At 43.0% G+C, this 24,661-nt stretch overlaps 1 protein-coding gene across 1 annotated transcript in view; it reads left to right on the top strand.

Annotated features, from left to right (window-relative positions):
* The first annotated feature begins 14,789 nt into the window (after positions 1 to 14,789).
* LOC146614291 (phospholipid phosphatase-related protein type 4-like) overlaps positions 14,790 to 24,661 on the top strand; it is a 71,677-nt gene continuing 61,805 nt past the window's right edge. Inside the window, exon 1 of the mRNA XM_085377152.1 lies at positions 14,790 to 14,873. Within this exon, the coding sequence (XP_085233278.1) occupies positions 14,790 to 14,873 (84 nt within the window). The remainder of the gene's footprint in view (positions 14,874 to 24,661) is intronic.

Here is a 24,661-nt window from a genome sequence, read left to right as displayed (position 1 = left end):
GATCAACCAAAACTTCACACACTATATTGTGTAGGCCTACAGGCACCGTAACTCCTTTTTTTTTCACTGACAAAGACATGTTGGATTGACTTGATTCAATAGTAGACACTGGTTACACACAAATGTTTTGCTTTGGCGGAAACTTAAACAACTGAGTCAAATCAACACAACCTTTTGATATTCTCTCCGAAATAAAACTCACACCATTCACTCATCATTTTCACTCTGTGCCACTGCTCCTTATCAGGGTGTGTGAAGCACAGTACACAATTCAGTGGAGGCCTCAAGCCATAAACAGACATCACGCACAGACATTGTTTTCACAACCAAACTACTTTAAACCTTGTCCCCTAAATCTACACAGATGCCCTCTGTGTGGCACGAAATGCATTTAACCCATAAACAATCAATGGCTTCTTATTGTTGTACCCGACTCCATATTTGGATGTTCGTGTGCAGCATTTGTTAGTATAGCATTCTTCATTGCATCAGCGTGTGTGTGTGTCACTCTTTATTGCACAAGCTTGTAGATGTGTGTGTGTGTGGATCACTTCTCAGTGAAGTGAATCAGCATTTTGATTTTTTGCGGGTGTGTGTGTCATTTCTCACTCAATCAACGAGTGCATATGTTCGTATGTGTTTCTCTTCATTCTGAGTCAATGCATGTAGATGTGTGTGTTTGTGTGGGTGTCTGTGTTCATCACTTTCCTGTTCTGGTGTTCTGGGTAAACCACGGCCTGAAGCGTGCCCTGGGGTCCTGCCCTCCTCCTTTTCAGTCCGTTTGCATCTGTTGGTGCTGCTGCTCAAAGTTCTGTCCATACTGGTTCTGGCCCCAATTAGGGCAGTGCTTTTCTCCAGTATCCTGCATCTTCTCCTTATTCCACTCCTCCTTAGCTTGACCCTTTTGCTTCTGTAGCTCCTTCAGGGTTTTGATACGCAGCTCAATCGTCTGGATGTCAGTGTCAAGCTCCAGTCTACGCTGCTGCTCCAGCTCTTCCTCTGTTTCTCCCAGCCAAGTCAAGATTTTGTTCAGGTCAAAGTTCAGCTGCTGCCACTGCTGCTCGTTCTGCTTTGTTGTCATCTCCTTGCTGAGGTCCTGAGCCTGCAGAAGCTCCCAGTGCTCCATCACTCCTGAAGTCTGGGGGTCTGAGCTGCTGGGATCTGCCAGTCCAGACACCGTATCCTCTTCCTCCTCACCGTGTCAATACCTCCACGACACTCGCCCCTCAGTCGCAGATATCACATGTATGAGGAGTCCGTTTCTATGCCTGTACAATTGCAGCTGCTGTCCATTTGTTGCAGGCAGAAACGGCTGACATCCAGAGGGTGTAAATGAGAGTCTGCAGCAGCAACTTCACCAGTGGAAGACCTCAGTGTTTGTTCTGTTAGCTTAACAAAGGCCTCAAGGACGTTTCTGGGATGCTCATCTGGCCCCGGCAAGCTCCGGCCTGACTTCACGTCCAGCGTCTGGGACTGCAAGTCTGATGGGTTCGATAATCAGCCAGCTCCTCTTGAGCCATGCTCAGTTTCTGCTCTGATGTCTTGAGTTCTTACTGAGGGGCAGAAACCTCACAATCTTTTCCGTCCACTTCAGATTGAAGTACATCGATGTTTTCCTTGCTTTGCTCCACGTCCTTTTGCGGCTCTGCTGTTCGGCTCTTCTCAGAGGTCAGCTCCTGGCCGAGCCCCGACACCTGTGCCTTCAGCTTATTTTCTCCTGGTGTTTTGTCCATTCTGAGGTGCCTCCTGACCTCAGTTACTCCTCCTGTCTCTGGCACGCCCTTCTTGCTGCCCGATGGTCATTGTTGGTCCGTCACTGTCCTGCACAGTTTTAATGCAGAGTGGTTAAGGTCAGCATGGTTTTGCTCGGCCTCACTTTTCATCTGGGCTTAATGGGCGTCTCGTCACAGCTCTGTCAGCTGAAGCTGTCTTTTTCCATATGGCAAGAGTGTGAAGAGTGTGTGAGAGGGGTGTGTCCGATCAGGCACAATGCTGGTGGCTTTGCGAGTGCCTCGTTTTCCAAATCCAGATGTTTATTTGTCACGTACACAGCAACAGAGAGAACAGTCTGTTGTTGGGATGGCTGAGGTCTTTCACGATCTTCCTGGTCTTGGTCCAGCACCGCCTGCTGTAGATTGAGTGCAGGTCAGGGTGCTCGGAGCGAATGGTGCGCTCAGCTGATTGCACAACCCTCTGTAGAGCTCGTCTGTCCGGCATGGTGCTGTTCCCGAACCAGACAGTGATATAGCTGCTCAGGATGTTCTCAATAATTCCTTTATATAAGGTGGTCAGAATCGGTGGTGGGAGCCGGGCCTTTCTCAGTCTTCTCAGAAAGAAAAGACGCTGACAGAAATCTCCCCGTGTAGTGAAACGGGCCTTGGATTACCGCTCTCCGTCTCCGCTGCATGAGATCATTTTCCTGCAGCACTGTTGACATTTTCAAGTTGTTGTTGTGGGTCCAGCTGCTTTAGCATTTGGTCAGGGTCACATCAAAGATGGTGGAGGAGAGAGCAAAGATGGTAGAGGGGAGAGCAGGAGTCCAGGGTCAGCTTCGGCTTCCCGGGCCGACAAAGCAGCCTGTAATCAAGCATAAAGAGAAAAAACAAAACAAAACAAAACAAAAACAAACGAACAGGAAAATGATGTTGTATTGGCTGTGTTATTCAGAGGGGGAGAAACAACGGGACCAGGCCCTGTGTCAGCCTTCTCTCCCCCTTTTTTTGTTTTTTCTCTCCATATAATCCACTCATGACCCACCAAGCTGACAGGACAACACAGGTACATGTTAAAATTCTTAAGATCATGTTTAAAGCACAAAAATGGAATTTTCTTTCATTCAGTAATCACTTGTATTAATCAATCAGAAGAAAACATGTCACAATTTGACTTTTATTAACCACTAAATTTGTCGTGTTATCACTGGTTGTGATTTTTTTTTTTTTTTTTTTTGAAGTTAAGTTGTTGTCCTGCAACCCAGAGGGTTTATTTGTTAGTAGTGGATAAACTTTATTATTTAACGGCGGGTGTATGTTAAGTTTCACTGCTTTACTTGCTGGAAAATCTTCACGTGTTCATGGGTGTAAGCTGTTTCTTCATTGCGTGTATGTGCGTTTGTAGATGGGCTAATTTAACGTTTTTTTCTCAAACGAGGCATTCCTCTTGCATGTGCCTCTCTCTCACATTTCTCTGCTTGTGTGTGTTTTTATTTCACCTTTTTGTTGTGATGCTCCAGGCGCCTTCCCAACCTCCACAAGTCTGTTGGCCGCAATTTTATGTGTTAAAACTTCTCTTAATTTCTCCTTTAATTCTCTGCTAGCTGCTGTCTTTTCCACAGCTGCTGATTCTTGCTGAGTTTGGTTTCCATTACTATAATTTTGCTTCGGCCGCTGTGCTTGTGGGGGCAGTTGGTCCAGCCCCGTAGCCACCTGTATCAACACACTGAGAGATTTATTTAATATCATTTTCATCACTGTTAAATAGACTAGCAGGCAAGACGCCCACCTTTGCACTGCAGACTACATGCCAGTCTCCCAACACACTCCTCTCTGAGTTTCAGCTTTAAAACCCAACCTCATTCACACCCTAGTCATTCAACACCTTATTTGTAGTATCATAATCAGCAAAATCAGCGTTTTACTTACAGGTATGTATCATTGTTTGCAAATCAAAATTATAAAACTCAAAAACACGCTAAACAGCAACAAAAGTCCTCTGTGCGCGTCACAGCTCATTTGCATGTTCACACACCGTCTAAAAATAGCTCGCAGCGCTGCGGCTGCACGTCACACACAGGGTCACACAAAGCTCAGACAAAACTCTTTTATTTTATATTACAAAGACGTCTTATATTTACAATCACTGACAGGCCTGACAGATTCAGCACCTAACAAATTTCGACAAATTTAAAATAACGGGTCTCACCGAAGAAAGTCCAACTTTTTTGTAGTCAATCAAACAGTATCTGTTACTTCTGGGAACAGTTTCTGACCTAACTTCTAAAGAGCGCCTATACAATTTCGACAAATTTAAAATAACGGGTCCAACCGAAGAAAGTCTCACTTTTTTGTAATCAATCAAACAGTATCTGTTACTTCTGGGAACAGTTTCTGACCTAACTTCTAAATCCCTAACTCAATTTAACTTTGTCCAAACAAGCACATGACACCGTTTTAAACGATGAGGAGACTCGGTAACTCCTAGCTTATTTCGGGATGCCCTGTACCCCACAGATAAGCCAAACTGAACTAACCCTGTTCGCCGACAGGTCAAGACCGCGCGTCCACGGCCAGGAGGGGGCGTAACCCCCGGGCTATGTGCTTCTTAGCAGACTTCTGGGCTGCCGTCCTATAATAATTTTCACCTAACCGATTTTGAGAAATTTTACCATAACGGGTCTCACCGAAGAAAGATAACTTTTTTACGACCAATTAAACAGTCTCTGTTACTTCTGGGAACAGTTTCTGTCCTAATTTCCCTACCAAACTACCTGAGCCTTCAGCTCAATATCCAGGGACTCAAACCCAACATTATTACGTTCATATTTACTTCAACTTCATTAAATACTCTTAAGCAACTTTAACTGCATAACACACGGTGATTCTCATCAAAATCAAAACAGACACTCTACCAGTAATTTCAGTGAGTAGACTTTAATTTAGTCATATCCAATTTGGCACACTTTGGAAATAATTCAACAGGTAGTGCCTTACCTTTAGATAAGCCGGCTTTTGTCCACTCACATCAGACCACTGGCTCGTGCCTGTCCGTTCGACAACCTCGGACCGTCCAAACTTTTAAATTCCACCCCAATACCACAGGACGAGCCCCCAAGCTGTTAAGGTTCAAAATATTGGGGATGGAGACAAGAGAAAAACCACAATAACAACACTGGTCCGGCCGGGTTGAGTCAAACGATGATTTTAATGAACACACGCGTGGGAGATGGACACTGATGCAGACAGCCTCAAAATCTCAAAATGGTGGAGCATTGCTCAAACTTTTATAGCCTCTGGTGCCCCCACCTTATCATACAAAGCCTAAACATTCACATGCTTTCTCTCACACAGCGCCTAAGCTACGACCTTGGCTCCCTGTTTATCTGCTCCTGCTGAAATGGGGCAGAAAACTCCAGCACACTCTGTTCTCTTCTACTCAGACAAATTAGATTTCTTATAACTCAGCAGTATAATGCATCATAAAACAATATCATTCATTCACAACAAGTCAGCAGTTTAATGTAATGCAAATCAGTTTAACTAATGTAATAGTTATCAGCTTCTTCTAATTCAGGAGAATAATGCAAACTAAAACTACATAATAATTCACAATCTTTAATTAGGGGTATAACATGGCATAAAATAATATTATAATCTAACAAGAGCAATTTGGATTGTAATGATTTTAATAACTACAGACCTGTATCCAACTCACCATTTTTAAATAAAATCTTAGAAAAACTTGTTTTTACTCAGATTAATGATTTTCTCAATGATAGACAGATCCTGGAGATATTCCAGTCTGGATTTAGGGTGAACCACAGCACAGAGACGGCTCTCCTAAAGGTTTTAAATGATCTTAGATGTAACTGGGACGCCCAAAAGCTCTCAGTGCTGGTGCTACTGGATCTAAGCGCAGCCTTTGATACAGTAGACCACGCTATTCTTTTAAACAGACTAAAACACATGGTGGGCCTCTCTGGTGCTGTACACAACTGGTTCACTTCCTATCTCTCTGACAGAACTTTTATGGTGAGTATGGATACATGCTCCTCTAAGATCCATAAAATGACATGTGGTGTGCCTCAAGGGTCGGTTCTAGGCCCTGTACTTTTTAATTTGTATATGCTCCCTCTCAGCGGTGTCATCAGGAGGCATGGAGTGAACGTCCACAGTTACGCTGATGACACGCAGCTGTACATCTCCGTGTCTCCTGATGACACCAGACCAATGGATGCCCTTTTTAACTGTGTCTTGGATATAAGATCTTGGATGGCAGAAAACTTTTTACAGCTTAACCAGGACAAAACTGAAGTTTTAATCGTCGGTCCTGAGGCTCAGAGAGAGAAACTCTTGTCTAAATTAGAGGCATTTTCACTATGTCCTTCACTACAAGTGAAAAACCTGGGTGTTATTTTTGACTCTGAGCTTGGTTTTATCCCACATGTTAAACATGTAACTAAAATTGGATTTTATCATCTAAAAAATATAGCCAGAGTCGCCCTATTCTCTCTCGGGCCAACACGGAGATGCTGATGCATGCTTTTATTACCAGTCGCATTGATTACTGTAATGCCCTGCTCTCTGGTCTTCCTAAGAAGAATATTTCAACTTTACAACTCTTGCAAAACTCGGCAGCTCGTGTGCTGACGAAGACCAGAGGGCGGGCCCACATTACACCGGTTTTAGAATCGCTGCACTGGCTCCCCGTGTGTTTCAGGATCGATTTTAAAGTTCTTTTATTGGTTTTTAAATGTCTTAATGGTCTTGGGCCTTCTTATCTCTCAGATCTGCTTTTACCATACGAACCCTCGCGGACCCTGAGGTCCTCTGGTGCTGGCCTTTTGATTGTCCCTAAAGTCAGGACACATACTCACGGAGAGGCAGCTTTTCAGTGGTATGGTCCTCGTCTGTGGAACAGCCTGCCGGAGGAGCTCAGGGCCGCAGAGAACGTACATGTTTTTAAGAACAGGCTCAAGACCCACCTTTTTAATTTAGCTTTTACTTAGCGTTTATTTATTTTATGCTTATTCTATCCTGTTATTCTATTTATATTATTAATTTAGGTTTTACCTAATATTTATTGATTTTATTCTTATTCATTTTTTAATCTTCTTACTCTATTTATATTTATATTTATATTGTATCCTGTTCTTATTTATTTTATCGTTTTACCCTGTATATATCCTATTGTGTCATATCTCGAGTGTTTCCTCGGAGGGGGCTCTCTGCACCGGGGCTGTGATCGACCGTGGCTGCTGGGTCTCTGGGGGTCCTCTCAGGCTGGCTGGGGGGCTCCTTTGCCTCCCTCCTGCTGTGTGCCCAGCCTGGAGGCTGCGGTCTGTGACCGGCTCCCGGTGCAGACGGCTCCCTGTAGTGTTTCCTCACTTGGCTCATGCGAACCCAGCCCAATTTTACTCTTTAAGTGTGCATGTGTGTGTGTGTGTGTGTGTGGGGGGGGGGGGGGAATATGTGTCATTTATGTTAATGAGAGTGTGGGGAGTGAGTTGGAGGGTGGGGTGGGCTGCTTTTAACTATGTAAAGCACTTTGGGCTACATTTTTTTGTATGAAAAGTGCTTTATAAATAAAGACTGATTGATTGATTGACCTTTATTATAATTATGAATTTATTTTATTTTCAGTTGCTACAAACGGGACAGACATGACTGGGGGATAGGACAGGGAGAAAGAATGAAAGAAAGAGAGGGAGAGAAAGAAAACCAGAGGGGAGAAGAGACGGTGAGAAGGGGGGGAAGAAAGAAAAAAAAAAGAAAAGAAAAGAAAAAAAAAACAAACACCTGGGTCACCTGTATGGAGAACAAAAACAGAAGAGAAAGCAAACAACAAAGAGCAACATAATAAAAAAAACGGCACCATCACAATAAACTAGCTAGCAGTAGATATCAGTAGATACTAAATAATAAACGATATTGTGCAGCACGCAAGATAGACAGCGCACAATGTGCTTTGAGGCAGCAGCCAAGAAAGCTGTAGTCCGCGTCTGTGAACACCCGTGTGTACACCTGTGTGCATACCTGTGTGGATCAGCATGCTTGCATTCCAAAGGTTTCTCCATGTAACGATCTGCTAGGGAGTGTGGGGGGGCCACAGCCATGGTACCAAACGGAGAGAGCATATAACCCCAGTTTTAGCTTCATTACACTGGCTTCCTGTCTCCTACAGGATCCAATTTAAACTTTTACTTTTTGTTTTTAAGTCACTTAATGCCCGAGCCCCTCCTTACCTGTCTGAGCTCCTCTCTGTTTGTGCTCCAGGAAAAACCACGAGGTCTACCTCAAAACTAATGCTGTCCATCCCACGGACTAATCTCAAATCCTGTGGTGATAGATCCTTCTCTGTGGCAGGTCCCAGACTTTGGAATAGTCTCCCCTTAAATATTAGATCTGCACAAACACTTGAGCAATTTAAATCTTTACTAAAGACACATTTCTATGCCCTGGCTTTTAACACACTATGACCCAGGCATTCTGGTCTTATTTGAATTAGTTTAGTTATTGTTTTAATTCTTTTATTGTCCTATTATTGTTTTTTATTGTTATTATTGTATTACATTGTTGCTTTTTAATACCATTTTTATATTGTTAAGCACTTTGTGCAGCATCGGCTGTTTGAAATGTGCTGTAGAAATAAATTTGACCTTGACCTCGCACCTCAGTGACACACCTGTACCTTAAGCCCCTGCATGTGTGATGGGGATGGAAGGATTTGGGAGGAGGGCAAAACATAAAAAAAAAAAATCCCCACTGAATCCGGTTGTTAAGTGATGACGTGACGAATCCTACTTCCGGGTCTAAAGTAGTCTGTGTTTAATATGGCTTTTGTGTTGTTAACATGTTTAATGTTATGTATTTTCTTCTATTTGATCTCAAAAAGCTCCTAAAACAGTCAGTGATCACTGTTGACCTCCCTCGGCTTTTATTACCGCTAATCATTTATTTAAGCTCAGTTTTTAAAACCTTAGGATGTAACTACAGCCCAGCCCATGCAGCAGTATATGAATGACTAACCTCGTATTGTGGATGGATTATCTCAGTTGTTCTCCTGGCTGAAGTTTGGTCCTTTTACAGCATCCTGCCATGCGATTACATTTGTTTCTGACCACCGAGAAAACTCACGGTAACTTTTATCGAGTGGAAAAAAAGTTAGCTTGTTTATATTATGCTAACATAGCTGTGTCGCTAGCGGTCACGTAGCACATCATTATATACCAGCTAGCCCAACTTCAGTAACCCTACAAACGTCACTGCTGTTTAGTTTTCTGTCTTCATTTATGCTGGAAGTGATAGCAGAGCTGTACGTTTGAATTTGTTTCCAAAACCCGCAGTCAGGACATGCTATATTGTATTTAGATAGAAGCTAGCGAGCTAACTCCCTGCTAACTTCTAACTGCGTTAAATGTCATAAATTCCGTTTTCATGGATGCCTGGATGTTAAACTCAATTGTTACACCTGGTAGAGCAGAACGCTGATCATTTTATTAAAGATGAAAGACTTTAGACAGTTTTTCAACTCTCAGTAATGCCACAGTGATCGTTTGATATATGGACCTGCAGCGGAGTTTAGACCCAGACACGGCTAGTGACGTCAGACTGAACAACCGGATTGCACTGCACTGAGAGAGAGAGAGAGAGAGGGGGGGGGGGGAGTTATCCCCCATTGGACTGGCATGGTTTAGCTGGCCTAGAATCTTTAGGTGCCAACAGAGCTGAGAATAGCAGAATGAGGAAAACAGTGCGAGCCCATCAGAGTGTAGTATACAACCAAGCATGCTTGCCATGAGGACATGATGAGGATCAGACCACAGGTCAGTTTCTTTCTTTCTTTAAGCCTCTTTTACATGTTTTAGTGAGCTTTAGCACTAGTAATGCTCAGGCATGACATATAGCAGATATGCTCTATCACGGGATGTTGCAAAAGTATCAGAGCCTTGGGATGCTAATTACTATAGGGCAGCAGGAAAAGACTGCAAAGAGTTGTTCTTCCTATACTGTTCAGCCACCAGGAGAGATACTGCTGTAGTTATTACAAAGCCACCCACATGTAACCCCCAGCACTATAAATATGGCTGATACATAACATATTCTGGTGTACTGTCACTGCACAGTCATTGTATATGCATAACTTTAACACTGTAGTCATTACATAACTTGTACATTTTGATTTTAGTGCTTATCCTTGTTCAGGTGAATGAAAATATAAATAAGATGTTTTAATGGCTGATAACTTTTCAATCATTGCTTAAAATTAAACCAATATTTACAGTTAACTTATTTTTAAGAAGTTAAAACTGTGAAGTTTGGGAACCAGCAGATGAATCTGTATTCTGAGTTTCTGTCTCAGTGTGTTTAATCTGCTTATTATGAAACTATCACAATAAAGAAAAAATAAAATATATAATCCAAATCAAGGTTTACAGCAAATGTGGTGAACTGTTATTTCTGCAGGTTGGGGTGGGAGACTTGCCCTGGTCCATATCTTCCAGCTGGTGTACTTATCCATCTTTAATGAGTAATTAAACATAATTGGAAATGTGCCTCCTGCTACCCTTACCTGACCCCCACACTTTTTTTAATCAATAACTATGGAGCCAGCAATACCGTCTATAGAAGTTACTGGTAATCATCTTTGCTCCAGCTGTTTCTCATGCCAGGAAAAGGAACAGGAATTACAGGGAGTGCAGAATTATTAGGCAAGTTGTATTTTTGAGGAATAATGTTATTATTGAACAACAACCATGTTCTCAATGAACCCAAAAAACTCATTAATATCAAAGCTGAATGTTTTTGGAAGTAGTTTTTAGTTTGTTTTTAGTTTTAGCTATTTTAGGGGGATATCTGTGTGTGCAGGTGACTATTACTGTGCATAATTATTAGGCAACTTAACAAAAAACAAATATATACCCATTTCAATTATTTATTTTTACCAGTGACACCAATATAACATCTCCACATTCACAAATATACATTTCTGACATTCAAAAACAAAACAAAAACAAATCAGCGACCAATATAGCCACCTTTCTTTGCAAGGACACTCAAAAGCCTGCCATCCATGGATTCTGTCAGTGTTTTGATCTGTTCACCATCAACATTGCGTGCAGCAGCAACCACAGCCTCCCAGACACTGTTCAGAGAGGTGTACTGTTTTCCCTCCTTGTAAATCTCACATTTGATGATGGACCACAGGTTCTCAATGGGGTTCAGATCAGGTGAACAAGGAGGCCATGTCATTAGTTTTTCTTCTTTTATACCCTTTCTTGCCAGCCACGCTGTGGAGTACTTGGACGCGTGTGATGGAGCATTGTCCTGCATGAAAATCATGTTTTTCTTGAAGGATGCAGACTTCTTCCTGTACCACTGCTTGAAGAAGGTGTCTTCCAGAAACTGGCAGTAGGACTGGGAGTTGAGCTTGACTCCATCCTCAACCCGAAAAGGCCCCACAAGCTCATCTTTGATGATACCAGCCCAAACCAGTACTCCACCTCCACCTTGCTGGCGTCTGAGTCGGACTGGAGCTCTCTGCCCTTTACCAATCCAGCCACGGGCCCATCCATCTGGCCCATCAAGACTCACTCTCATTTCATCAGTCCATAAAACCTTAGAAAAACCAGTCTTGAGATATTTCTTGGCCCAGTCTTGACGTTTCAGCTTGTGTGTCTTGTTCAGTGGTGGTCGTCTTTCAGCCTTTCTTACCTTGGCCATGTCTCTGAGTATTGCACACCTTGTGCTTTTGGGCACTCCAGTGATGTTGCAGCTCTGAAATATGGCCAAACTGGTGGCAAGTGGCATCTTGGCAGCTGCACGCTTGACTTTTCTCAGTTCATGGGCAGTTATTTTGCGCCTTGGTTTTTCCACACGCTTCTTGCGACCCTGTTGACTATTTTGAATGAAACGCTTGATTGTTCGATGATCACGCTTCAGAAGCTTTGCAATTTTGAGACTGCTGCATCCCTCTGCAAGATATCTCACTATTTTTGACTTTTCTGAGCCTGCCAAGTCCTTCTTTTGACCCATTTTGCCAAAGGAAAGGACGTTGCCTAATAATTATGCACACCTGATATAGGGTGTTGATGTCATTAGACCACACCCCTTCTCATTACAGAGATGCACATCACCTAATATGCTTAATTGGTAGTAGGCTTTAGAGCCTACACAGCTTGGAGTAAGACAACATGCATGAAGAGGATGATGTGGACAAAATACTCATTTGCCTAATAATTCTGCACTCCCTGTATTTATGACGTCTCAGTAATTTCCACACTTTGCAGAAGTGACCGCTGGGCCATTCCTGCCTTAGAGGATTAACACTCATACATAAGCATCATTGTCCAATTGTCCAAAGACTCGCCTGTAGGTTAAGTGGTGATTCTGAGCTGCCTGTGGATGCCGGGTTGTAACGCACTGTATGAATACTTGGATAAAAGGTGCTATAAAATGCCAGTCCGTTTCCACTTTCGATTTCACCATGTGCTTAAAATGCAGTGCAGAAATGTATTTAGATTAGTTTATTTATCATATTTGTAAATGATTTATTTTCCTGATCAGTGACTTCTCTGCACTCCAGCTCTCTCTCCTCATGAAAAGCTAAGCGTGGGTGATGGGATTGATCACCTGTTACAGCACTGACAGCAGGCTGTGTCCCACGGCCATAGCATGGCCCGAGGGCTGCGTGTCCCACATATTACACAACATTACGGCCCAGTGCTGAGAGAAAGGATCCTTCATATTCATTCAAGCGCGCTGCAGAAAATAGGTTTTTAGAACATGTGACGTCATGTGCGTCGATCAGGTTTGATTTTTTTCCGAAGATCGTGTGTTGAGAAGATGGATTTTCACGTGTGATTCAAAGGTTAGTGTTGATACAGCAGAAGCAAAGGCGTAGATCATGTTAGGCATGTGCTTAGCGAGTTTCCTCCACATGTTTTAAACATTCTGCAGTTTCAAAATGCAACACATCTGTGTTTTCAGCTATTTTATTTTTAATAATAGGCTACTGTATTCATCTTAACTGAGATCTAAAGCGGAAAATTTGAAGGAAATGTAACATTTTTTAGGCTAATTTCAGCCATTATATCAACAACTTCTACATTTGGAATATAAACAGTTTGTCAGACTTTCTGGGAAATAAAAATGTCCCGAAATCAGACTCTTTCCAACCTGCCTGTCTGCAGTGCACATACCGGAGGAGAAGATGCACACCGCTATATTTAAAAAAACAAACAAACAAAAACAACAACAAAAAACATATTTTGGAAGTAAAAAAAAGATCAGTTGCTGAGCAAAGTGGCACTACCTGATTTTGTTATAGTATTTTTTCTTAATATGTCAAAATATGTGTAGTTATTACAGAAGAAGTGTCAATTAACCTGTAGAGCTGAAGTCAGAAACACTGCAGGCCTGGTGGCCAGAATCAGCCCGTCAAAGACCCCAGTCTGGCCCACTGGACAGCTTCAGAAAATGTGAGCTTTTAACTGTTTTACAGCTTTTCCCATTGATAAACACCTCTCCCATTCCAGTTTATATCACACAAAAATAATTAACTAAGAGATAAATGACAGAAAAATTCCTGTTTTTCTGTTTTTAGCTACTACTTTTTTTATTTTTCTTGTACAGCGAGTCCCCAGTTATAAGAAAAACATTTTAAAAATGACATTTTCTGTGAATTAATGAAAACATTATATTTATGATTACAGGATAGTCTGGCCAATGAATTGTCCCACATAGGATCAAAGTCAGCTGTATGTGGCCTACGATGTAAAATAAATTTCACATCCCTCCTCTAACACTCGTGACTGGCTCAAAAAGTGAGTCTGTCCCCCCCAAAACGTCCATGTAACACAAGCAGTACATTTAAAAAAGCATGTTTACAGTATGGCATGACCGTTTTTGCACTGTTGTCACCCTTTAGAGCACAGGTATCGAAATCCAGGCCTCAGGGGCCGCTGTCTCGCTTGTTTTCTAACTAACCTGCCTTTGTAGCTTTTTGGCAAAGCACACCTGATCCAGGTAATCAGCAGAAGGTATGGCAGGGATAACTCAAAAACAAGGAGGATGCTGGCCCTCGAGGACTGGAGTTTGACACCCCCGTTTTAGAGCATCGAACTGTTTAACTGCAAGATGTTTGTGCTTCAGTGTTGGTGAGTGAAAGTATAGTAATTAGAAGATAAGTGTGTATTTGTGATACATACATAGTCTTTGGAAACATTTTTGCTGTTTAGCTGATAACTTAGAAATTTATGGAATGTCGTCAGTTCTGTCAGGCAAAAACAGAAACAAAGTGGCAGCTCAAGTTTGCTGTTATGTTTCATAGGTCAATAATCGACATGTACTCCACGAAAAACTATTCACAAGTGGGTCTGTGACTCTAAAACAGTCACATAACATGGAAAGTACAGTACATTTTCCTGGCTAAATGGGTGCATAGTGGGACATCTTTTTCTTCTTCATTTTCCTGTGCTATATATATATATATATATATATATATATATATATATATATATATATATATATATAGCAACTGTGCTGCATTTACTGAATAAAAAAAAGCCGAAACAAACAAAAAGCAGTACTTTGAGATTATTTTGAAAAGCCCGACAGGAACCATCGACGCTTATTCCGGCGAATACAACCAGGCTCACCTGCTGCAGCAGAGCTGGAGGACAGCGAGTGGGTGAGCGTCTCTGAGGTACCTGCGGAGGACCAGCGTGACCGAAGGGCTCATCTCTCAGTATCACACACGTTTCCACGATGAATGGTCTGAGTGTCGCCACAGCGGTCCAACACTTCTGGAGGAGACGGTGTCTGGAGTCGTGCGCTAGCACGGCTTTTTAAAGCCTACCAGCCACCATATTTTCAGGGGCGACGGACCCCATCAGGAAGCACCGACACTTCCAGCTCACCTTGCCCGGCGATGGAGGTCCGCCGTTAGAGGCTTGGGAGCTAGGGAGGGTCGAGGGGGAGGGGGGGGTCGGCCGCAGTTTCGGCAAAATTACGACGGGAATCAGGTACAGCTCCCTGTCTCCCGGCAACGGGAGAGACCAGCGGGCGCTCGTGATGTCTCGTGCCAAGGAGCGACTGAAAGGCGGGAAGGAGACCAAGGACAGCGTCACCCTGCTGCCCTGCTTCTATTTCGTAGAGGTGAACATCTGTCCGTCTATTACGATGTAAACGCTCTCAGCGATGGGTCTGTGCTGCTCTGGTGGGGACGGTGGAGGGAGGGAGGGAGGGGGCAGCTGGTGCAGGTGCTCCTCGCCGATGCTCGTCACTGTCCTGGGAGCCAAACACACTCACAGAGAAATCACCTGTTAAATTGTTGTGGATACACACTGAGGATGCTTTTTGCTCTAGGTTGGCCAGGCAGGCTGTAATGGTATAGCAGTGATGTTTACCTGATGTTTCAGAGGCCAGTGACTCTGCATCCTGTTACGATTCCTTTTGCATACAGCAGATTTGTTGGGGACAAAGATTTGAGATCAAACATCGTCAGTGTGCAGATATCGTTCATGGCTCACAGTCGATCAGAGCCAGCAGACAGAAAGGAGTGAGGAGAGTCCAGATTTAACGCTGCACTACTGCAGCTTACTTTCATTGTGTTTTGAATAATCAGGATTAGCACATTAGCAGCCACAGGTTCGGGCTTTAGTCTGTTCCCGACAGATCAGTGCGAGGCTTGGACTTGCACAGTCATTTCTCTCCTCTTCTGGGCTAAATCCTACTGCCATCATGCTGCATTTCGTTTATACGCCCACAGACTGTGAAGCAGCCTTCTTCCCGTAGGCTCCACAATCTGCAGCGTTCTTCTAGCAGCATTAAAAAGAAGACATCTCTGTTTTTAATAATAATAGCAGTAATATTGGTTTTGGCCCATTAAGGCTGCCTTTGTTTTGATCTGTATTTCTAGTAGAGATGGACCGATCCGATATTACGTATCGGTATCGGTCCGATACTGACCTAAATTACTGGATCGGATATCGGAGAAAAATAAAAAATGTAATCCGATCCATTAAATATCACGAAGCACGTCGGAGCAGTATGCATCACGTGATAGAGCAGCTGTGGCATGCGGGACCTGTCGGTGGTCTGGATAGCATGTGGAGCTTCGCTAGCAACCCGGCATTTCATCTCCGACAAAGTTATCCCCGAGAGACGTAAAGCAAGTGTGTAAGTCCATCTCTGAATGTTTGTAAAGCATTCCTGCGTTAAGCTTACCAAGCGATATATGGAGCGACTGCCTCTCGCTCTCCGGCTGCTACTTCAATCATGAAACTGCTTAATGATCAGCTGATCGGCTTTTCTGTCGCGAGTCCGTGTCTCTAGTTTGCTTTTGGCCCACTTTGCACCAGAAAGAGGAAACCAGCGGCTGAACAACAGCAGCACGTTTAAGCTTGATCAGCTGTTGTTAGAATGTATTTAATATTACTTTCTACTCGAGGATCTTTTTCTACGTAGCTGACGCTGGTAACTGTGCAGGGGCGGATCTAGCAAAGTTTAGCCAGGGGGGCCGATAGGGCATTAACAGGGAAAAGGGGGCACAAAGACATACTTTTCTTTCTTATTCTCATTTAAAATGTCGAGCTTTTAATAAATAATTATCCGAATCTTACACCCAAAGTTTTAATTTGATGTAAAATGAATAGAAGTCAATTACTGTATATAGTGACTATTAAGTCTAATATATATACCCTAGTAAGCTATAGTACTTTTTCCTTTGGGAAGGTACCATCTGTGCAGTCTGCAATTTTGTTGAAGAAAGATGTTGAATCTATTTAATATTTCTTGAAAAATAATTGATTTCTGTGCTTTTTTTTTCACACTGCATCAAATTAAGAATCAGAATCAGAAAGGGTTTTATTGCCAAATGTTGAGCAGGTTTACAACATTAGGAAATTGCTGCGGTGCTTCAGTGCAAACATACTGTCATAAAAATATAAAAATAAGAATAAGAATTAAAAGTGCTAAGTAGATAGATATATACATGATATATACATGAGTGCAGGTGGTGATCAGTGCCAAACATGGAATGATGCAGTGAACACAGCGTAGGGTCATGTGTTAGTGGTGGGAACAGTCATACGGTTATTGTTCATGTGTCCGACAGCAGAGGGGAAGAAACTGTTCTTATGGCGAGAGGTTCTGGTGCGAATGGACCGGAGCCTCCTGCCTGAGGGGAGCAGGTCAAACAGACTGTGTCCAGGGTGAGAAGGGTCAGCTGAGATCCGAGCTGCACGCCCCAGTGTCCTGGAGGTGTACAGGTCCTGCAGAGATGGGAGTCTGCAGCCAATCACCTTCTCAGCAGAGCGCACAACACGCTGCAGTCTCTGTTTGTCCCTGATAGTGGCTCCAGCGTACCACACGGTGATGGAGGAGGTGAGGATGGACTCGATGATTGCAGTGTAGAATTGCATCATCGTCCGTGTTGGCAGGTTGAATTTCTTCAGCTGCCTCAGGAAGTACATCCTCTGCTGGGCTTTCTTAATGACGGAGGTGATGGTGGGCTCCCACTTCAGGTCCTGGGTGATGGTGGTACCCAGGAAGCGGAACGAGTCCACAGAGGTGATGGGGGTGTCAGTCAGGATGATGGGGGGGAGTGGAGCTGTGTGCTTCCTGAAGTCCACAATAATCTCCACTGTCTTCTGGGCATTCAGCACCAGGTTGTTGTGGCTGCACCAAGACACCAGACGTTCAACCTCCCTCCTGTAGGCAGACTCATCCCCGTCCGAGATGAGTCCGATAACGGTGGTGTCATCTGCAAACTTGATTAGCTTGACAGACTGGTGGGTGGAGGTGCAGCAGTTGGTGTACAGGGAGAAGAGCAGAGGAGAAAGAACACAGCCCTGAGGGGAGCCGGTGCTGATGGTCCGGGAGTCCGAGACATTCTTTCCCAGCCTCACATGCTGCTTCCTGTCTGTCAGGAAGTCAGAGATCCACCGGCAGATGGGATCAGGCACATTCATCTGGGAAAGCTTGCCTCGGAGATGGTCTGGAAGGATGGTGTTGAAGGCAGAGCTGAAGTCCACAAACAGGATCCTGGCGTAGGTTCCTGGGGAGTCCAGATGCTGCAGGATGAAGTGTAGGGCCATGTTGATGGCGTCGTCTACAGACCTGTTGGCTCTATATGCAAACTGCAGGGGGTCCAGGAGGGGGGCCGTGAGGGTCTTGAGATGGGAGAGAACTAGGCGCTCAAATGACTTCATGACCACAGATGTCAGAGCCACGGGTCTGTAGTCATTTAGTCCAGTAAGGTTGATTACGTTGATTAAGCATCATGAGGTGGAGCGTGAGGGGTGGTTCCCTATTTTTTATTTATTTATTTTTGTTGTTGCTGGGAGTTGGAACCCTATTAGTTAGGTTGCTTAATATTTACGCTAAGTACTCTTTAAAATACCAGAATAGGGAGGATTGTGTAGGTTTAAGTTTATTAGATTGATCAGTATTGCTGAACTATGAAATTTTTTTTTTTTTTGCATACAGGTATAACAGAATAGCTTTAGTGTAGTTGTTGTTTTAAACTTGAGTATGAACTTATACAAAATGCAGCAAGATATTTAAAAAACAGTTTTGTTGATTAAAAAACACTATATCGGATTCATATCGGTATCGGCAGATATCCAAATTTATGATATCGGTATCGGTATCGGACATAAAAAAGTGGTATCGTGCCATCTCTAATTTCTAGTACTGACTGCAGAACATGATAATAATATTTCATCTGTTGCTTTATACTGTCAGGTTAGTGCGTGCAAAGATGATTTGTTAGTCTAACTTTACACTGAATTAAACATCAGCCTAACTTCTGCCTGCTTGTCACCATATCTAAGGTGTTTACGTCTTAAATCTGCGCCAGCAGTGCTTTTGTTCCCCAGTCACAATTGTGCTGCACCAGGAAAATGACATTTTCCTCAAGATTTGGACGACAATGTGAACATGTTGGGCGTAGACTGGGCTGTGTTGCTGCTCAGACTCTACGTACACACCAGCAATGGAGTTTAGTAGGAAGTAAAGATTTTACTTTACTTAGACATGCAACCTACTGAGACTGTAAACACCTAAGAAACCATCTGACTGTACACAATAAGATGCTTTCCATGATGAATCAGCATCTGATGGGCTGAGGTGCAGTCCAAACCCTGACAGAGCCTGTACTGTGTTCTAAGGATGCTGTTGACACTGACTGTTGTGCCTTGCTCCTGACGTCCTCTGCACATACTGATGGTTTGACCCAACGTTTAGCATTCCTCTCTCTGTAGGATCCCTCCCTGCTGATTGTCAGGCCAGTTCTCGTGTCTTTTCTCTCCGTTTCTCTTTGTAAAGGCTGGCTTGTTCCAGGTGCATCTCTCAGGTCAAGATGTAGGTCTTTGCTGGATTTTTCCCTCATTTCTTAATGTTGTGAATTTTGGATACCGTTCATCTCCTGTCGACAGATTGCCACTTGTGCTTTTTTCCTTCACCTTTTTAAGGACACTGTGCACACCATATGGCAATATGTCAAGTTTTCAGACATCAGGGAAGGTTAAACACCGAGCAGAACCAGCATGCTGTTGGTGCAGAAATATTCCACCAGCAATGTCGGTCAAATTGTGTTTTCTCGTGTGTTTTTGAGACATGCCTGCAAATAACAGACAACCAAATATAAATGATCTTTGTTATTTGCAGGCACAACACTGGTTCATCCTGTGAATTTGGTGCATGGTGTTTATGCATGAATAATAGTTATGTCAGTTACATGACTTAACAAACAAAAATCATTGCTCTGAAAATGTTCAGGTACAAGGACTGGACTGAAAATGAACGACAAAGTGACAAATGTCCCAAGAGAATTTTTGACAAACCTTCTGCAAACTGCTGCTGAAGATCGCTGATGTATTTGACCACACAGCGTCATATATGAGTAGAATTATTTCTTAAAATCTGCAGTAGCCAAACATAAAGAACCTGAAATAAATAAAAGCACAGAAAAGGCCAAACATACTTCATCGTGTCAGCTGATTTCCTGTTTTCACATTTCTTCTCACTGCTGCTAATTTCGCCAAATTGTTGCTAGATTTAGACATTTTTCAAGTTCCCTTTAGCAGAAATCTGGTGACAGGATCCTACTGCTTCACAACGATGATGAATGTGAAAAACAAGGTTTCAGACAGTGACAGAGAGCAGCAGTGTGAAAGGAGACAGTAAGAGCTTTTCTGCTGCTTGTGAATTTCTATCTGAGTGATCTACTTTTAACTAGCTGAAATGTCAACGTTGTCTTGAACTCACGTTAATGGTGATTTTGCTGTGTTTATCAAATTAGACGTGTCATTGTTCGCCACCCCAACCCTCCACTTGCTGGGGGAAGCTTTGATTATTTGTTGCTGATTACTCCGAAACCCCCAAAGGTCAAAAAATCAGTCTTCAGGACAACCCAGGAGTGTACACGCTGTCCTGTTGTGTACTGTGCACAGGCGTTTGCCACTGGAAGTAAAATCTCAGTTTGTTTTTTCTAATTACTGACTGATTAATTAATGACAAGTAGACAAAGAGCCAAGAAAAGAACATGTGTGAGTCTGTAAAAGCATTTCTGTGAGTTTGATTAATGATGCTGTTCAGAAAACCTCTGACTCTGCCATCACCTCCTGTAGGCCACTTGTTCTTGTACCACAGGTTGTAACATGACGTGGCACAGAGTAAGACCTTTTGGCAGTACCAGCGGCATGTGGAGTATATGCATGTGCACGTATGTGTGCAAGCATTAGCAGACAACCCTATTTCCTCCTTAAATGTTAACGTCTGGCTCCGAACACACCAAAACAACCACATGGCAGGCACCAATGTGTCGTCCAAACCAGTGGGGCATGTTCCTTAGAGTGTGTGGCAGAAACAGGAGTCCAGAGAAAGGATGGGAGGTAAAACCACGCCTGGCTGCTTGGTCAAGTGTCTGACAGCACAGCGAGTCTTTGAACGCTCTAATTTTCTCTTCATGGTCCCTTCACTTACTGTCATGTTTGAAGTTGGACGTTGGATACGTGGATATTTCTGGCCCTGAGACATAATCGTTCCAGTGGTCAGGCCCAGCTAAATCTAAAGTAGAGCTGGGCGATAGAACGATAACGATATGTATGTAACTTTTTCTCGATAGAAAAATTAAGCTATCGCGATAGACCTCGCCGCTCTTGTCCTCTTTAAAAAAAAAAAAAAGAACAGCCAATCCAAATTAAGTAGCGCAGAGCCGAACCAATCACAGCTGCAGCGTCACGTCACGTGACTTGTTACGTACAGCACAAGTGCCAAGCCGTACATGTTTGGGAAGCAGCCAGCCACCGTACCGCCCGGGTAATGGAGGAAATGAGTGTGCCGACTAGAAAAATCAACCGAGCGTGACCGAAGAGAAAACAGATGTTGGTTCCAATGCCGGAGAGATTGTCGAACAGAAGAGCCAAAGAAGTTCCGTAGTGTGAAGGTATTTCGGCTATTTCAAGTCTGACAAAAAACAGAGTAGCGTCCACTGTAAATGTGCCGAAAGCAAGTCTGGAAATATAATAAACTGGTGCATGCTCAGGCTACGTCCACACGTACCCGGGTATTTTTGAAAACACAGATTTTTCTATGCGTTTGCACCTTTCGTCCACACATAAACGGTGTTTTTGGTCACTGAAAACGAAGATTTTTAAAAACTCCGGCCAGGGTGGATATTTTTGAAAACTCCGTTTTTGCATTTATGTGTGGACTAGAAAAACGGAGAAAACGCGGCGTCAAAGGTGTGCTCATTTTTTGACGTCACACTGTGCGCCACGTTATTGTTTCGGTGAAATGAATTTCTACAATACTGTTAATTCTACTCTCTGCAGTGTTTAAATGCTTACATATACACACAGTTACTGTCCCTCCACACATACGACTCTGTTCTGCTTCTATGCCCCAGCTTTGTTTACTTTTCCCACCGAGGCTTCTAGACTTCTGATTGGCCAACATTTCTGCACGGTTAGGAATCTAGCGCCACCTGCTGCTTTGGCATGTTCATAGCAGCGTTTTCCTTCATTTCTGCCTTTATGTGTGGACGGGATTATTTTTTAAAACGAAAACGGAAAATCTCTGTTTTCAAAAATACCCGTGTACGTGTGGACGTAGCCTCAGTCTCTGACTGGAAGCGCTGATTCGTCATTCGGCTTTTGTCAGACTAAAGTAACTGTTAAAACTGTTTGAAAAGCTCAGCTATACAACAAGGAGAGATTGAGAATTTCCTTTTAGTTCTCAGTTTATTTGATATTGACAAAAGTTAGTCAGTTTTGTCTGTTCTTCTGTAAAACAAACTAAGATTTATTTTTAGAATTAATATTTTGTTTCTAAGTGGAATTGACAGTTTAGTCTGTTTTGTTTGTTCTGTTTTGAAACTTAAACGCTTTAGCGGCTGCCTTTTGTGTAGTTTGCAATATTTGCCTTTATTTATCTGAAAAAGTCTCATGTTCCTTAAGTACATCTACCCTGTTGAACTTATTATGGGAAATAAATATTTAAAAACAAGCTGCTGATTATTTCACATTTTACTTGTGAGCAACGGCACATTTAAATTGTACAAATATAGTTATTTGGCTTATATCGTGATAGATATCGTTATCGCCTGAAATGAAAAAAACATATCGTGATATGAAAAAATCTTATATCGCCCAGCTCTAATCTAAAGGCATTAGTGAGAAGGCATGCCAGGACAATTCTGACAGTGCATCGCACAAAACAACCTCTACACAATTCTCTATATTCACTCACACACCCAGCTTTTAGGCCTGTTGATATTTTTCTGCTCTATGATGCACAGTAACACAGGTGATCCATGCCATCTACCGACCCGCGGCAGATTCCCGAGCCAGTCTTTCCAAAATGTTGTATTTTCAGCTAAAATGTGTGAATTTCATATGAATGTGTAATGAAGAGGAAGCCTGCTTGCATGTAGGGTTTGCTGATTCTGTGCTATACATAAAATATTGCCGTGCGATGCTAACTGTGAGGAGCGTGCACGATTACGTTTCAGCTCATTGTTTGCCCCTGGCACAGAGTTTAGGTGGAAAACATTCTCTGTCAATCACAGTTTCTCTTTCTTTCCGTGACAGAGTTGCTCTGTGTCTGGTACATTGCCTATCTCACACACTGTCACACCATCCTACCCACTAACTGGCTGCTAGGCAACATGGCCCACTGAATGGGGTGTATTTTTATATCTCTGCATTCAGAGCTACAGACATTAAGAGGAGGAAAACATCCTTACTGTAGCCTGCTTCCCTCTGTGCACAGTATCCACAAAGGCTTTGCTTTGTTTGGCACATCTTCAAATTTCTCTTCCTGTATGTACTTAATAAAACATCCATGAGGATTAAAGGGAAGTCATTGACGACAGCTGAGTAAATGATAGATCGTTGTGTCTGTGTAAAATATCCTTTTCTGTCACTGAAGCAGGTGTCTGTAGGCCAGTAAATCAACTCAATAAGCTAATAACTATGAAACACAGTAAGTTAATATTATTACTAAATATTACACTAGTCCTGAGAATGCTGCATTCAATTCAGTTGTATTTATATGGCACCAGTGGGCTCAAGGGTTAATCTTATAATGGATAAATTGGTGGCTGGGATTCTTTGATCAACTGGCAACATTGGCCCAGGTTGTGGTCCAGGCCATCTTCTCCTGTTGGCCTGCCAGGTCTTTTTGCCATTCTTTAATAGAAAATCTTGGGATTTTAACCACTTTAATTGATTCAAATAGATAGATGAAGCTATTCTTTTAGGTGAGTTTTGCACCAGCTCTACAATTAAGTGTAACTTTAAATTGTCTCCCCACTGGATATTATGCGATTTGAGGGCTGAGCGTAATCTAAAATGGTGAAATAATGACTGCTCTGGGACTGTATAGCGAGTAACCAGCTCCTGGAAACTAAGCATTTGAATTTGTACCATTTACTGTAACTCCTCTAACACCTGGATAGGGCTTTGAGCCCATGGGCTTTTAGTGAAGGTTTTGGACCCAGTTAGCAAGTGATATTTTGCCATACAGGGGTGTGCTTGTGCCACTTTGTTAGTCCACCTAAGACCTTTTTCTGAAAGTCTAAATGATTTCAATAAATACGAAATTATAGGCCCCTGTCGCAATGAGCACTGTTTAAGTGAAATCCCAGAGAAAAGAAAGTCTTGTAGTGTAATCGAGGTTACAAGGTGTTTTCCAATGTCCAACCATGGGGCCATTGCATCTGGATCCAACCATTGCCTGATATATTTCAATGTGAATGCCAAATGGTATAGTTTGAAATTTGGGACTGCCCATCCTCCTTCTGGTCTAGATTTTTGTAATATATCCCACTTTATACTACAGATGGCACGATACCACTTTTTTATGTCCGATACCGATATAAATCCGATATAGTGTATTTTTTGATCAATAAAATAGTTTTTTAAATATCTTGCTGCATTTTGTATAAGTTCATACTCAAGTTTAAATAAACAACAACACAAAAGCTATTCTGTTATACCTGTATGCAAAAAATACACTGCACCCAAAATATTTCATAGTTCAACAAAACTGATCAATCTAATAAATTTAAACCTGCTCCATCCTTCATATTCTGGCATTTTAAAGAGTACTTAGTGGAAATATTAAGCAACCTAAGTGGGGCCTGGTGCCTGTTGCTCGGTCAGGCCTCCTCCGGGGTGCGGGGGGCCCTCGGGCCTCCAGCCTTCGGGCCTGCGGCTTGGTTCACTCTGGCACAGCTGGCTGCCGGCAGAGCCGGCGGGCACGCCGGTGCAGCCCCCTCTAGCTTCTGCTCGGTGGCTACTGGGTGACGCCTCGTCTGGGGATCCTCAGCCCTTCCCATGAGGGTGGCACGGATGCCCCGCCGGTGGTCCTCCTTGGGCTCTCGCACTCTGGGGCCTCTGGATGTCTGGGGCCTGGATCTCCTCCATGCCTGCTTC

This window comes from Diplotaxodon limnothrissa, linkage group LG18, assembly GCF_057381915.1.
Source record: "Diplotaxodon limnothrissa isolate DT_005_m linkage group LG18, D_limnothrissa_male_GT1.1, whole genome shotgun sequence".
In the NCBI taxonomy this organism is placed as follows: Eukaryota; Metazoa; Chordata; class Actinopteri; order Cichliformes; family Cichlidae; genus Diplotaxodon; species Diplotaxodon limnothrissa.
This window is presented reverse-complemented; position numbering and strand designations above follow the sequence as displayed.